Source organism: Salmo salar, chromosome 15, assembly GCF_965601325.2.
Source record: "Salmo salar chromosome 15, fSalSal1, whole genome shotgun sequence".
Classification (NCBI taxonomy): domain Eukaryota; kingdom Metazoa; phylum Chordata; class Actinopteri; order Salmoniformes; family Salmonidae; genus Salmo; species Salmo salar.
Genome location: NC_138305.1, coordinates 96,715,823 through 96,732,308, shown reverse-complemented (window position 1 = coordinate 96,732,308; position 16,486 = coordinate 96,715,823). Strand labels below are relative to the sequence as shown.

Genomic DNA, 16,486 nt, shown 5'->3' with positions numbered 1-16,486 from the left:
ACGAACAGTTCTTGTGCTGACATTGCTTCCACAGGCAGTTGGGAACTCGGTAGTAAGTGTTGCAACCGAGGACAGACGATTTTTACACACTACACGCTTCAGCACTCGGTGGTCCTGTTCTGTTAGCTTATGTGGCCTACCACTTCGCGGCTGAGCCGTTGTTGCTCCTAGCCATTTCCACTTCACCATAACAGCACTTACAGTTGACCATGGCAGATCTAGCAGGGCAGAAATTTGACAAACTGACTTGTTAGAAAGGTTGTATCCTATGATGGTGCCACGTTGAAAGTCACTAAGCTCTTCAGTATGGGCCATTCTACTGCCAATGTTTGTCTATGGAGATTCCATGGCTGTGTGCTCAATTTTATACACCTGTCAGCAACAGGGACCAATCCACTCTGATAAAAAGTGAATGATAGGCCTAAACCCTACACCAGGGGTGTAGGCCAAGTTGCCTATACCTGGTGTAGGTTGTAAACCTATCATTTGAAGTCTGTGGTGCAATTGCACCATCTACTGGATACAATGTGCGTATAAAACCTGGATTTAACTTTACATTATAGTAGGCCTAGGTTAACAGTTTTAGGCTGACGAGGATGAAATATCAAGTGTATCATAAATTAGATTTTTATTTAATACGCATAAATGCATGAATGCTAACTGAAAATAAATACAACTAAAGCCAACACAATTCCTAATAGCATATTTAGCTGTGGATATATCATAAAAAGACAAACCAAGAGATTCATTACAGTAGTAGGCTACCAAAATCACCATCTAAATACAATGAAGTGAGTTTTGATGGTGATTTGTTGTTACAATGTAGCAAGTCCTGCAGCCTAGTCTCTCCTTTAGCCTGTGTAAGGATCAGATGTGTTTATTTACTTTAACATTAAAGGTTGTTTGATTTGGTTAAAAAAAATGTGGTAGTTTGGTCGTTATTAAAAAATATTTGGGGGAGTCCGTTTTTGGGGTAGTCCTGTTTCCATCCTGAACAGTAGAAGGCGGGACGCACATTCAATTCTGCAATCGCCAATGTACCATAGAAGAAGAAGAAGAAGAAGAAGAAGAAGAAGAGAAAGAGTGACGCAGCTCATCACACTCTACAGACTCTCCAACGAGAGAAGAAATGTCGCAGCACCCGGAACTGTCCGCGGATTGCTCCAGGCAGGTTGGTTTGTTGTTAACAGCTTCTATTATGATTTAGCAAGCATTTGTCTTGATAAAACGTTCAGAAAATCGACATGGAATTATGATATATTACAACAACAAAAATCGACCCTGGAAATACTAATTCCATTGGCATTCCGGTTGGTATTCTGAAGCCGCAGTCGCGTGCAGCTAGCCTCAGCTTCACTAGTGCAGCGCTGTCAAAATCAGAAATGATGAGAAATACATAAATGTTTACAAGGCAATGTTTTCAAGATATGTATTTTGTTTAGGTCACTGCTGTTGCTGTCTGCTAGACTAGAGAATACACTCACAATTTTGTGGCTACAGTGTATGACCAATTGCTGATGACCTCAGAGATGTCTAGTGGTAATTGTGGTATTTCGCACGTCCTTCTACGGTCTTGTGATGCTCTCCAGTCCATTTTTTTTGTACCACAAATATTTCTGCTGTGTTGTTTAATCCCGACATTTATGTGGTATTCATACAAATTTTAGTGGCCAAAATGATGTCTGAAGAAAGTGAGCCCATGAGGCACATTGATCTTGGGTCTCCTCCTCTGGAACAACCAGCAGCTGGTCACTGGTTCCCTGGCCCTCCCCCGCCCGTCTATTCCTGCACTCTGACTTCTGAGCTGGTGGCCAAGGCCCGGGAGGAGCTACAGGAGAAGCCAGAGTGGAGGCTGAGAGACGTGCAGGCCCTGAGGGACATGGTGCTGAAGGAGCAGCCTAAGCTCCGGACCAGGCTGGACGATGCCTTTCTCCTGCGCTTCCTACGGGCCAGGTAAAGCATAATGCACTTCAGTAACTACCCATAATGCTCTCTGTACAATGATCCAGGAAACTGGCCTTAAGCGTCTCACAGTAGGAGGTCTGATCTAGGATCAGGTCCCCCCTGTCCATATAATCATATTATGATTTGAATGGCAAAGCTGATCCTATATCAGCACTTATACTCTAAGACACTTTATGAATAAGGGCCCTGGTGTCATCTTATTGAAGATGTTCTATCTTGAAGCTTACATAATGATGACCTGTCCTGTCTCCTTGTCCATCCACCAGAAAGTTTGACTATGACCGTGCCATGCAGCTGCTCCTCAACTACCACAGCAGCCGGCGGGCCTGGCCCGAGGTCTTCCAGGACCTGAAGCCCTCCACGGTCAAACATGTGTTAGACCTGGGCTTCCTGACTGTTCTGCCCCACCCAGACCTTAATGGACGCTACATCCTCTGTCTCAGACCTGGTCAGTGTGTTAGCTCACACTATCTACTGTTGTTTTATGTCCTAGAAGGGTTTTATGTCCTAGAAGCGCTCTAACTCATTTTTTTAATCTTTATTTGGAAATACTTTATATGAACACTGTTTTTCATAGAAGAATAGAATACTTTAATTCATACAAGACGGAAATTGGTTGTCTGCTTTACCCAAACCTGCATTATAAGTGCATTTACTTACTATCTCTTATGACCTATGTATAATGCATAACATAGGTGCTAATAGCTGCCCATAAACATCTATAATATTTTTTTTTAATCTTGAAAACATGTCCGATAATAGCCTTGATAAAACGTATTCAGAATGAAAAAGGCCAAGCATAGGACAGAGTTACTAAATATACGTTATTTTACAACAGGAAAATGGAAAGCAAATGACTATCCATTTGAGGACAACATCCGGGCCATTTACCTGACTCTGGAGAAGCTGATTCAGCCAGAGGAGACTCAGGTGAATGGGATCGTCATCTTAGCAGACTACACTGGGGTGGGCTTGTCCCAGGCATCCAATCCGGGCCCGTTCCTGGCCAAGAAGGTTGTCAGCATCCTTCAGGTAAGCCATCAATGACTTTGTTATTTAAGTTTTGATATTGTCACCCATGACAGCATGATCAAAATACACTGAGATCTATCTAGAATATGTATCTTATCAAATATGTTTTGTTGAAAACACAACACCCTTGAGATATGGCTTGTCTTCTGTCAATAACAAACATTTTAATGTTGGATTTCAGGATAGCTTCCCAATAAGAATCAAGGCTGTTAACATCATAAATGAGCCCCGGATTTTCAAAGGGATTTTTGCAATAATTAAGCCTTTTCTGAAGGAGAAGATGGCAGAGAGGGTGAGTTTCATTTCTTTGTCTTTTACATAATATGGAGTCTTTCTTCATATCCTCCTTTTTCTGTACATGGTAACCTGGTAAATGTAATCTGAATGCAGTGATCAAATTATCTCGTATAACAGTCGTGATATGATTTCAGTGATTTCCAAAGTGTTTTAAAACCATTATGAATAAACCTAATCAAATGAACATGGGGTAGAAGCCCTCTTGAAGTACTGTAGGCTCCTTTGTGAGACATCAGCCTAACATAATTCCCTTATTTTTCATACAGTACGTTCTCCACGGGTCAGACCTGCGCTCTCTGCACCGCAACATTCCTCGATCCGTCCTGCCAGAGGAGTATGGTGGTGTGGCCAGACACCTTGACATGTCAGCCTGGTCAAAGACATTACTGGACTCTGAGGAGGAGTTTATAGTGGAGTTCTGCCAGCCAGATCCTCTAGAGGGCGTAGTCCTCCCAGACTCCATGCTGTTTGAAGGGGAGCAGCCTGGTGGTGGTGCCAGGGATGAAGACACCTTCAGGGGGCTACGCTCTCAGCTCTACTACTGTTACTGATAATGACCACCACCACCTCTCGCTACTATGAGGACACGAGCCTGGTCCCAGATGTGTTTGTGCTGTCTTGCCAACGCCTATGGTCATTGATGTGACATTGACCATAGTTGGTAAAACAGAAGACTAGATCTGGGACCAGACTGAGGACACCACTGTTTATTATTTCCACTAATTGTTCTTTTGACCAATCACAGATCTTTTTTTAGATCTGATTGTTTTTCACTAATTGGTCTTTTAATCAATCAGAATAAGGCTGCCTGTATAAATGCAGCAAAAGTAATTTTGTAGAAATCACTACAGGAAGAGCTAAAGAGATGTCTGGGCCCATATTCAAAAAGCGTCTCAGAGTAGGAGTGCTGATATAGGATCAGTTTTTACCTTTGAGATAAAAATTAATATGGGGCCTACTACACTCCACATGGCCAAGCATAAGGCAGCTTTAAGTTCTGGTGAGGAAGCTTTACAGGAGCTGCTAATGCATGTTTACTTATTTAGTCGTTTCTGCCTCTCGGTTTTAAAACGGCTCTGATTTCCATTGTAAGATTTATTTCCCATAGAGGAAGATGTTCAACTGTGCCCATTTGAAATGCCACTCACTTTCTCCTTAATTTCTCAGAATACATGTACTGAGACTCTTCATCTGCATGGTGATATTCAAACACCATGTAGTTACAGGACATACTTTGCCTTAATCTATTTTTGATAATGATAGATATGCAAGGGGTTATGAATGGGGTTTAATTTGTATGTAATCATACAAGTATGTCACTTTTATCCAAAGCAGCGTACAGTGCAGTGAGTGGATAGCGTACCATTGTAGCGTGTGTGTATGTAATTCCTGCAGGAATTGAAACCCATGAACTTGCTGTTGCTGGCGCCACGCTCTTCCTGAACCACTCAAGACCTGTAATGTCTGCGTTACTGAGCGCCGAAGCCTACAGTGTACCTACACTACCGTTCAAAAGTTTGAGGTCACTTAGAAATGTCCTTGTTTTTGAAAGAAAAACACTTTTTGTCCATTAAAATAATATCAAATTGATCAGAACTACAGTGTAGACAGTGTTGTAAATGACTATTGTAGCTGGAAACAGCTGTTTTTTTTAATGGAATATCTACATAGGCATACAGAGGCCCATTATCAGCAACCATCACTCCTGTGTTCCGATGGCACGGTGTGTTAGCTAATCCAAGTTTATAATTTTAAAAGGCTAATTGATCTTTAGAAAATCATTTTGCAATTATGTTAGCACAGCTGAAAACTGTTCTGATTGAAGAAGCAATAAAGCTGGCCTTTAGACTGGTTGAGTAGCTGGAGCATCAACATTTGTGGTTCAATTACAGGCTCAAAATGGCCAATAACAAAGACTTTATTCTGAAACTCATCAGTCTATTCTTGTTCTGAGAAATGAAGGCAATCCCATGTGAGAAATTGTCAAGAAACTGAAGATCAACAACGCGGTGTACTAGTCACAGAACAGCGCAAACTGTCTCTAACCAGAATAGAAAGAGTGGGAGGCCTCGGTGCACAACTGAGCAAGAGGACAAGTACATTAGAGTGTCTAGTTTTAGAAAATTCATTAAATAGTTCCACAAAACACCAGTCTCAACATCAACAGTGAAGAGGTGACTCCAGGATGCTCGCCTTCTAGGCAGAGTTCCTCTGTCCAGTGTGTGTGTTCTTTTTCCCATCTTTTCTTTTTATTTGCCAGTCTGAGATGTGGCTTTTTCTTTGCAACTCTGTCTAGAAGGCCAGCATCCTTTACTGTTGACGTTGAGATTGGTGTTTTGCGGGTACTATTTAATAAAGCTGCCAGTTGAGGACTTGTGAGGTGTCGGTTTCTCAAACTAGACACTATTGTACTTGTCCTCTTGCTCAGTTGTGCACCGGGGCCTCCCACTCTTTCTATTCTGGTTAGAGCCAGTTTGCGCTGTTCTGTGAATGGAGTAGTACACAGCGTTGTACGAGATCTTCAGTTTCTGGGCAATTTCTCGCATGGAATAGCCTTCCTTTCTCAGAACAAGAATAGACTGACGAGTTTCAGAAGAAAGTTCTTTGTTACTGGCCATTTTGAGCATGTCATTGATCAGAACAACAGTTTTCAGCTGTGCTAACATAATTGCAAAATGGTTTGCTAATGATCAATTAGCTTTTTAAAATGATAAACTTGGATTAGCGAACACAACGTATTTCTGATCAATTTGATGTTATTTTAATTGACACATTTTTTTGCTTTTCTTTCAAAAACAAGGACATTTCTAAATGACCCCAAACTTCTGAACGGTAGTGTACCTACATGACAGTATACCTACATGACAGTGACACCAAAGCAATATTGATGCACATTTGTTCATATTAATACTAGTTTAACTAGTCCTGATCAGTTGTCACTCATCCTGATTTGATTTCCCCCACTAGCATTGTAAATCGTGGATAGTTGTATGATATAAATTTAAAAGAAATAGTACTAACTACAGTATTACATATTAACGTTAACATAGCTCAAATTAACATGAACATTTGACATCGAATAGCTAGTATGTAGATGAAATGGCCTTGTTTATGCATTGTTCTAGACAAGTTTGAATCCACAGACAATTATTTTGATATGTAACGTTGCAGATGGATATAGCTGCTTTGTGTTTTCTTTGCATTAACAACACTTAGGGCAGGTTTCAAGGACACATATTAACCCTAGTCCTAGACTGAAAAGTATGTTCAATGGAAATTCGCCATTGAAATTGCCTATGCTGTGATCTGGAAACTGGTCCATAATGTTCTGTTTTACCAGTTACAATCTCAACCCAGGGTACACAAGCCAGCTATGGGGATACCTACCCAGCAACACTGGAGCTATGTCATTGTGCCAAATATTTTATTATTACCATGGGCCATTTAGAGGTTAGGTTATATTGTGCAGATGACCTCACTCAATATACACTGAGTATACCAAACATTAGGAACACCTTCCTAATATTGAGTTGCGCAAATCCTTGAACCTGTCTCCTTCCCTTCATCTACACTGATTGAAGTGGATTTAACAAGTGACATCAATAAGGGATCATAGCTTTCACCTGGTCATTCAATGTCATGGAAACAGGTGTTCATAATGTGTTGTATACTCATGAGTTCATATTTTATTCATTATTTTATGAAACGCCAAGTTGTTTTTTTTAATAGATTTTGTCATTAAGTTACATTCCACAGTGTTATATTGTAATTAGCTAATCAATTTCTTTTTCTAAGATGTCTAAGCATGTCTGCAGTGTCTTCATATTTCAGAGTAGGCCTGCATTGATCAATAGATGAATAAACACATTTGAAATTCAGATGTGTGTTTTGCAAAACCCTAGGCCTACATGTCCAGTACAGAGGGAGGATGGTTTCATTGGGTAGAATAGAAAAGAATTATAGAACAGAACACTATCTATTTTAGTCAATTCCCAGATTGCCCAGTAGGCTGCCGTTTAGGCTATATGCGATATGAGAATTAGGCCTAGGCTAAAGCTTAATTTTGTCACATTCTATTCGTTTTCATATTTGAAGTTATGAAGAGTTCCACGTTTCAGCGTGAGTGAAATGTGAGCCTGGATCACAAGACGATGTCTGATTGGCTGTGGGATGGCTAACTCCATTTTGGAAACAGCTGTTTGAAGACCTAACCTTCCCTCATTGTTTCGGGAGGTTGCCAGAGAAACATTCCCGCTTTATGAGACTTCATCGCTTTAAGATTTACATTACGTGTTGCAGAAGGGCCCGGAAACTGAATTGGCGTTTGATCCGATTGTATCAAGTGGATAATTAAGGCTATCGAATCAAGGTTAGTCATTTGTCTTTTTGTTACACTATAACAATGTTTATGTGAAAATTACTGTTGCCGCGCAACCTCGGCGGATGCACATTTGGTTATGAGGAATTTGTTCTGATTTTGATGCAGGTCGTGTGTTCGTCAAACTTGCCAACATTAGGCACTTGAGGGACGTTTTATTTTGTTCTTTGCTCAGTGGAATGCCTATCTATACTTGAACAATGTAGGTGGTCTCTACTGGTGGAATATAGGCTACTGCCTATTCTCTATTCTAGGCGATTTGAATGTGAAATTGGGACAAATTGGGCTACTCCAATATTAACATCTTCCACGTTTTATTCAACCTTTTCAGTTTTGCGTATCAACAGACTGCCCTAGACAAGTTCAACAGTTTACTGCTAATTATCTCACTTATCAGAACAAATAAGCTGATCTTGTGAAATAACCAAATAGTCTAACTTAAATGTTTTTTTTTATCACATTCTTATGCCTTTTACAATGGTCTTGACAGAGCGATTTAAACAAATACCCTCTAACGTAATTAATGAAGGTCAGTAATTAAAGAACCCCCCCCCCCCCCCCCCCCCCCCCCCCCTCACCTGGTTGTCTAGGTCTTAATTGAAAGGGAAAACCAAAAACCTTCAGACAGTAGGCCCAGTAGGGAATGAGTTTGGCACCCCTGGGGATAAATGATGAAGATGGTGCCTATTGATCCTGTAGCACAGGGGTATATATTCCCAGACTACTGGATGGATTTTTTCCCAGTTAGGCGCCAGACCTACTGAGCTAATTTATCAGTTCAGTGATTGACTCAATTTATCACACCTGGTCTTCCAGTTTGGTTAAATCAAAAACATGAAGTGGCTGCAGTACTACCCCTACAGTGGAGGGAGGGAGGGAGGGGCAGTGGACCTGGGGTGTATTCAGCATAGGTGTAGGCTAGGGGTGTAGGCTATAGCAGTTGTTCCCCAACTTTTTATAGTCCTGTACCCCCTTCAAACATTCAACCTTCAGCTGCTGCGTACCCACTCACCAGGGTCAGCACACTCTCAAATGTTGTTTATTGCCATCATTGTAAGCCTGCCACACACACGCACACTATACGATACATTTATTAAACATAAGAATGAGTGTGAGTTTGTGTCACAACCCGGCTCGTGGGAAGTGACAGATCTTAGATGACCAGGGCACAAATAATAATAAATGTTGCTCTTTATTTTACCATCTTACATGTAAAACCTTATTTGTTCATTGAAAATTGTGAATAACTCACCAGAGGTTAATGAGAATGGTGTGCTTGAAAGGATGCACATAACTCGGCAATGTTGGGTTGTATTGGAGAGAGCTTTAAATCATTTCGACACAGTCTGTGCCTGTATTTAGTTTTCATGCTAGTGAGGGCCGAGAATCCACTCTCATATAGGTACATGGTTACAAAGGGCATCAGTGTCTTAACAGTGCAATTTGCCAAGGCAGGATACTCTGAGCGCAGGCCAATCCAGAAATCTGGCAGTGGCTTCTGATTAAATTAAATTTTCACAGAACCGCTTGTTGCAATTTAGATGAGGCTCTCTTGTTCAGATATCGGTAAGTGGACTGGAGGCAGGGCATGAAAGGGATAACGAATCCAGTTGTTTGTTCCGTCCGTTTCGGGAAAGTACCTGCGTAATTGTGCACCCAGCTCACTCAGGTGCTTCGCTATATCACATTTGACATTGTCCGTGAGCTCGAGTTCATTTTCACACAAAATCATACAATGATGGAAAGACCTGTGTCTTGTCCTTGTTAATGCAGGCAGAAAAGAGCTCCAACTTCTTAATCATAGCCTCAAGTTTGTCCCGCACATTGAATATAGTTGTGGAGAGTCCATGTAATCCTAGATTCAGATCTTTCAGGTGATTAAAAAACATCATCCAGATAGGCCAGTCGTGTGAGAAACTCGTCATCATGCAAGCGGCCAGACAAGTCAAAATTATGGTCAGTAAAGAACTTTAGGCTCGTCTCTCCATTGAAAAAAAAAACGTGTCAGTACTTTGCCCCTTGATAACCAGCGTCAAAGCATTACATGGTCGCTGCCCATGTCATTGCATAATGCAGAAGTTACACGAGAGTTCAGAGGCCTTGCTTTAACAAAGTTAACCATTTTCACTGTAGTATCTAAGACATCTTTCAAGCTGTCAGGCATTCACTTGGCAGCAAGAGCCTCTCAGATGATGCTGCAGTGTACCCAAGTGGCGTCGGGAGCAACTGCTTGCAGGCGCATTACCACTCCACTATGTCTCCCTGTCATGGCTTTTGCGCCATCAGTACAGAGACCAACACATCTTGACCATCAAAGTCCTTTTGATGTCACAAAGCTGTCCGTCCAGTACTCTAAAAATATCCTCTCCTGTTGTCCTGGTTTCCAGCGGTTTGCAGAAGAGGATGTCTTCCTTAATTGACCCCCCATAAACGTAACAGACATGTGCCAGGTCCGCCACGTCTGTTGACTCATCCAGCTGTAATGCATATAATTCACTGGCTTGTATGCGAAGCAGTAATTGTTTCAAAACATCTCCTGCCATGTCACTGATGCGTCGTGGGACAGTGTTGTTTGAGGAAGGAATTGTCTGTATAGTTGTTTGGCCTTTTCCCCCAGCATTGTCCCAGCTATATCTGCGGCAGCAGGAAGAATTAAGTCCTCCACAATAGTATGGGGCTTGCCTGTCCTAGCCACTAGGTAGCTCACCATATAAGACACTTGTAGCCCCTTCTTATTAATGGTATTTGTTGCTTTTGTCTTACTACTCGAAAGTCATCTTTATTCTCGCTCAAAAAACTCCCGTGGCTTATTTTTCAAATTGTCATGTTTAGTTTCTAAATTTCTGCGCAAGAGTGAAGGTTTCCCGTGAGAGAGTAACCGTTTTTTAAAAATGTTATTTATTTCACCTTTATTTAACCAGGTAGGCTAGTTGAGAACAAGTTCTCATTTGCAACTGCGACCTGGTCAAGATAAAGCGTAGCAATTCGACACATACAACAACAGAGTTACCCATGGAACAAACAAAACATACAGTAAAACAAAAAGTCTATATACAGTGAGTGCAAATGAGGTAAGTTAAGGCAATAAATAGGCCATGGTGGCGAAGTAATTACAATATAGCAATTAAACACGGGTTAGCAAGCAAGCAGTTGGCAGACCGGGGCTAGCAGTTAGCAGACCAGGGCAGGCAAGCTGGCAGTTAGCAGACCGGGGCTAGCAAGTTAGCCTTTGGGGGACGTCGCGATGGGGGTAAGTCTGTTTTTGCCTCTTCGTGCGGTGACGTCGATAGACCAGCCGTGCAATTAGAAGGGTTCCAAGTAGCTCTAGGTAGCTAGTAGGCCGCGGTTAGCAGAATGGGCCTTCAGCGGACGTCGTGCCTGAGGGGCCTGTTGGAATCCTCGGGCAGATTATGTCGGTGTTCCAGTCGTAGAGGATCGGCGGGGTTCCGTGCTCCGTACCGGCAGTAGAAGGGGTCTGGATATTGTAGCCCATGAGTGGGCTTTGGTGGTAGCACAGGATGGAAATGGGGGTAGGGGGCAGTATTGACACGGCCGGATAAAAAACGTACCCAATTTAATCTGGTTACTACTCCTGCCCAGTAACTAGAATATGCATATAAATATTGGCTTTGGATAGAAAACACCCTAAAGTTTCTAAAACTGTTTGAATGGTGTCTGTGAGTATAACAGAACTCATATGGCAGGCAAAAACCTGTGAAGATTCCTTACAGGAAGTGCCCTCTCTGACAAGATCTTGTTCTTCTTGTCTCTGTTTATTGAAGACTGAGGATCTTTGCTGTAACGTGACACTTCCTACGGCTCCCATAGGCTCTCAGAGCCCGGGAAAAAGCTGAATGATATCGAGGCAGCCCCAGGCTGAAACACATTTGCGCGTTTGGCAAGTGGCCGATCAGAGGACAATGGGCTTAGGCGCGTGCACGAGTCGACCCCGTGCTTTATTTTCTTTCCTCTTTTTACCTAAACGCAGATTCCCGGTCGGAATATTATCGCTTTTTTACGAGAAAAATGGCATAAAAATTGATTTTTAAACAGCGGTTGACATGCTTCGAAGTACGGTAATGGAATATTTAGAAAATATTTGTCACGAAATGCGCCGTGCTCGTCACCCTTCTTTACCCTTTCGGATAGTGTCTTGAACGCACGAACAAAACGCCGCTGTTTGGATATAACTATGGATTATTTGGGACCAAACCAACATTTGTTATTGAAGTAGAAGTCCTGGGAGTGCATTCTGACGAATACAGCAAACGTAATAACATTTTTCTTATAGTAAATCTGACTTTGGTGAGTGCTAAACTTGCTGGGTGTCTAAATAGCTAGCCCTGTGATGCCGGGCTATCTACTGAGAATATTGCAAAATGTGCTTTCACCGAAAAGCTATTTTAAAATCGGACATATCGAGTGCATAGAGGAGTTCTGTATCTATAATTCTTAAAATAATTGTTATGCTTTTTGTGAACGTTTATCGTGAGTAATTTAGTAAATTTTTGTAAATTCACCGGAAGTTTGCTAGTTCTGAACGTCACATGCTAATGTAAAAAGCTGTTTTTTTTATATAAATATGAACTTGATTGAACAAAACATGCATGTATTGTATAACATAATGTCCTAGGTGTGTCATCTGATGAAGATCATCAAAGGTTAGTGCTGCATTTAGCTGTCTTCTGGGTTTTTGTGACATATGTTAGCTTGAAAAATGGGTGTCTGATTATTTCTGGCTGGGTACTCTGCTGACATAATCTAATGTTTTGCTTTCGTTGTAAAGCCTTTTTGAAATCGGACAGTGTGGTTAGATTAACGAGAGTCTTGTCTTTAAAATGGTGTAAAATAGTCATATGTTTGAGAAATTGAAGTAATAGCATTTCTAAGGTATTTGAATAACGCGCCACGGGATTCCACTGGCTGTTACGTAGGTGGGACGAAATCGTTTTGTTCAAGCCCGGCAGCACAAACACCTGACAAACAATACCATTAGCAGAATCAGTTGATATGAGCTTGCACATAAGCCTGCACACACCTGTAGGACTAGTGTCAAAAAACACTTAACATTTATTTTATCATGCAGATAGTTATTTAAAGGTGCGCTATGCAGAAATCACTCTGCCATTTCCTGGCTGCTAAAATTCTAATAGTTCACCTAATTTCAGTTTGTGACAAAACAAGCAAGTAAAGTGTAGAGAATTATTGTACCATCTAAACTGCTGTGAATTGTATTTTCAATAACCAAAAATGTTGTATTTTCAGCTGTTTGAAGTTGGTGTACAACACTGAAACTAAAAGACCAAAAAGTGACATATTGCAGCTTCAAGGCTTCATGGATCAACAATAATGAGGTCATGTACTGTATATCTGCAGTGCAGCAGTGGCACTACCAGCACCACTCTCCTCTTCCTCCAACTTTCCCTTTAGCTAATGGATGTCTGCTGTTGTGTTGATAGTGGCCAATAACATTATTAGCAATGGAAAAATGAAGATTGAATCCCCTGTACAGTACTCTGGACGAGTGTATGTTTTGTTGGGTTGGGGATAAGGGTCGGTTGTAAGGGTTAGTTGTGTGTGGTTGTTTTATCATCTTGTGGTTATCACTTGGTTCCCTCAGGAAATACATTATTTTTGTGTCTGGTCCCAGATCTGGTTGGGCTATCTTACCAACTCCTACTGATGTGTTGTGCCACTGACTACAGTTGTCAAACTATTACATTTGTCATTTAGCAGATGCGCTTATCCAGAGCGACTTACAGGAGCAATTAGGGTTAAGTGCCTTGCTCAATGGCACATCAACAGATTTTTCACCTAGTCGGCAATGGGATTCAAACCATTGGCCAGCTACCTGCCGCCCATTTAGAGTATTCAGTAGGGATGCACGATATATCGGTGAGCATAATCAGAATTGGCCGATATTAGCTAAAAATGCCGACATCGGCCCGATGTCTAGTTTAACACCGATATGCAAAACTGATGTCAAAGCTGACGTGCATACCTATATAACGTAGGTAGATGACGTAATGACGCCATGAAAATACAGCGCTACACAGAACAAAAGCAGAAAAATAGTAAGCGCACACTTCTAACAACTAGTTAAAGTTGAGCAGTCATTTGAAAGGAAGAACATTTCAGCGAGACAACGCAAAACCCGTTAATGCCAAGATAATGGAATTTATTGCCCTTGACAATCAACCGTCCTCTCTGGTGGATGACATTGGCTTTCGCCGACTGGTCATACACACTATTTTTCAGATGTTTCCCTACCGGAGTTACACTATTGTTTAAACGTACATCTATGAGCTACATGTTATGGGCGTCACTGCTATTAGCTTCACGACTGACATTTGGACCAGCGATGTCAGCCCCATGAGCATGCTGAGTCTGACCACACAGTGTGTTGATGAGGATTTCATACGGAGGAAAGCCGTATTGCATGCTCAAGAATGTGCTGGTTCTCATATCGCTGCTGCCATTTCAATGGCATTTGAGAACATGTTTGAAACTTGGCAACATGAACACACTCTTGGCGCCATTCAAAAAACTGACTTGAGAAATAAGTTCATCAACTGCGTCTGCAGCAGACGTGATACCCTCTGTCATGGCATTGAAACGGCTGCTCAACAAAACTGCCAATACAGACCGTGGGGTTAAATTTACAAAAGTACTTGAGGCTGTGAACAAGCGATTCGTTGTATTCTCTCTGAGCCTCTTTACAGTGTCGCCACCATGCTCAATGCTAGGTACAAGGACCGCTACTTTGACGCAGACAAGAAACACGTTTTACGTGTTTACGTGAAATGTTACATACACAGCTGGACAAGATGGAAACGGACACAGTGACCGTGCGCACCGAGGAAGAGAGGCCATGGACAGACAGCTGAAACTTCACTGCTTGACATGTATGAGGAAATCCTGGTTGAGAATGAAATGACTGAACAAATTAATGTAACAACACAGCAATTAGGTGGGGGAAAAAATAGGTTTTGAATATGTTTTACTGGTAATGGGGACATGTAAATGCCATCAAAATAACTTTTTTTTGTGTGTGTGTGTGTGACCTTTATTTAACTAGGCAAGTAATTTAAGAACAAATTCTTATTTACAATGACTGCCAAACCCGGACGACGCTGGACCAATTGTGCGCCGCCCTATGGGACTCCCAATCACGGCCAGATGTGAGACAGCCTGGATTCAAACCAGGGACTGTAGTCACGCCTCTTGCAATGAGATTCAGTGCCTTAGACGTGTGTGTGTGTGTGTGTGTGTGTGTGTTAACTATTTAACTGTACTAGAATGCTTAAAAGGCCGCTAAAATTGTAAATATTGGATATCGGTATCGGCCAAAAATGTCATGTCAATGCATCCCTAGTATTCAGGACTATCTTTCTTACACAATACAAAATATGTTACTGGACAGAGAGAAGCGATCCAGAACTATAAGCAGAGTGCCAACAGACCTCAGTCTAAAATGCGTAAAGCAATTGGTTGTGGGATACACATAAGGCAATTCTAGGTCTTGTGGCATATTTTGGTTAAACTATCCCCAATTCAATGGAATTGTAACCCTCTGCATGCACAGTGCATTCTTCCATCACATGTACAGCTGATTCTCAAGATCTTGCACACTAATGATATGCTATTTAGCCCACACTACTACACTGTCTGAGCCAAGGACTACATGCTTTCTGGTAAGTTTTGATTACAATACTGGGTGGTGTGAATACATTTTATATGGCATACATGCAATTTATTTTTATTTAACTAGTAAATAGTAGCCTACAGAAAAGTGTGTTTTACATCATTTCTAACTTGTTAACAATTTCTGCTAGTTAGTTTTTGCTACCATGTGGGTTTGAGTTTGCTTGAGCCTGCTAACTGAGGAGTGTTAATTCACCTGTTTCCTAACATGTTTCATTTTTAAACATTTATCTTACAAAGGAGTTGTTTAATCTAAGTTTTTTACTCATTTTTGTTCTTATCTTTACAGGAAAATGCCACGGGCACTATCTGATGTGTGGAGACATTTCATTGCAGCTAATGTAGAAAGAAAAGCTGTGTACATTTGCAAGTACTGTGTCAAATCATATGTGAAGAATGCAACATAGGATGCAGAATCATCTGGCCAAGTGCATAAAGTTCCCACAGCGCTCACAACAAGCAACCGCTGACAAAAGTTCCTCTACTTCTATTCGAGGTGAAAATGATGAATCAGACACCTTATCGATAGCAACAGCTCCTGGTCCTCCTGGAATCTGAAGATTTCTGACTCAACGGAGGAACGTAGTCAGAGATATGCTGATGAATGTCTTGCTCGAGTTGTGTCTGCAACTGGTTCACATCTGATGCTCACAGGCAATGTGTATTGGAAGAGATTTCTACATGTTCTTCGCCCAGCATACACCCCTCCAACCAGACATGCTTTATCTACTAATTTGCTGGATGCAGAGTTCAACAGAGTTCAAGTGAAGGTCAAGCAAATCACAGAGAAAGCAGACTGTATTGCAATCATCTCTGATGGGTGGTTGAATGTTCGTGGGAAAGGAATAATTAACTACCTCTCCACCCCTCAACCAGTATTCTGCAAGAGCAGAGACACAAAGGACAACAGACACACTGGTCTCTACATTGCAGATGAGCTGAAGGCGGTCATCAATGACCTTGGACCACAGAAGGTATTTGCACTGATGACAGACAATGCTGTGAACATGAAGGCTGCTTGGTCTAAAATGGAGGAGTCCTACCCTCACATCACACCCATTGGCTGTGCTGCTCGTGCATTGAATCTGCTCCTCAAGGACATCATGGCAC

General features: G+C 41.6%; 2 protein-coding genes across 3 annotated transcripts in view; both read left to right on the top strand.

Moving 5' to 3' along the window:
- The first annotated feature begins 1,054 nt into the window (after window positions 1-1,054).
- Window positions 1,055-7,172, top strand: LOC106572613 (alpha-tocopherol transfer protein-like). 2 transcript variants are annotated; one of them, XM_014146950.3, is made up of 7 exons: window positions 1,075-1,171; window positions 1,443-1,539; window positions 1,668-1,953; window positions 2,232-2,413; window positions 2,804-2,997; window positions 3,179-3,289; window positions 3,561-7,172. In XM_014146950.3, the coding sequence occupies exons 2-7, from the start codon at window positions 1,518-1,520 to the stop codon at window positions 3,843-3,845; spliced, it is 1,080 nt and encodes a 359-aa protein (XP_014002425.1). In that variant the 5' UTR covers window positions 1,075-1,171; window positions 1,443-1,517; the 3' UTR covers window positions 3,846-7,172. The 2 variants fall into 2 exon arrangements, with proteins under 2 accessions (XP_014002426.1, XP_014002425.1); XM_014146951.3 differs by lacking the exon at window positions 1,443-1,539 and having other exon boundaries at window positions 1,055-1,171.
- Window positions 7,173-7,500: 328 nt separating this feature from the next.
- The window catches only part of LOC106572615 (cAMP-dependent protein kinase inhibitor gamma), a 42,085-nt gene continuing 33,099 nt past the window's right edge, over window positions 7,501-16,486 (top strand). Inside the window, exon 1 of the mRNA XM_014146954.3 lies at window positions 7,501-7,663. The gene's annotated coding sequence lies outside the window, so the exon portion shown is untranslated. The remainder of the gene's footprint in view (window positions 7,664-16,486) is intronic.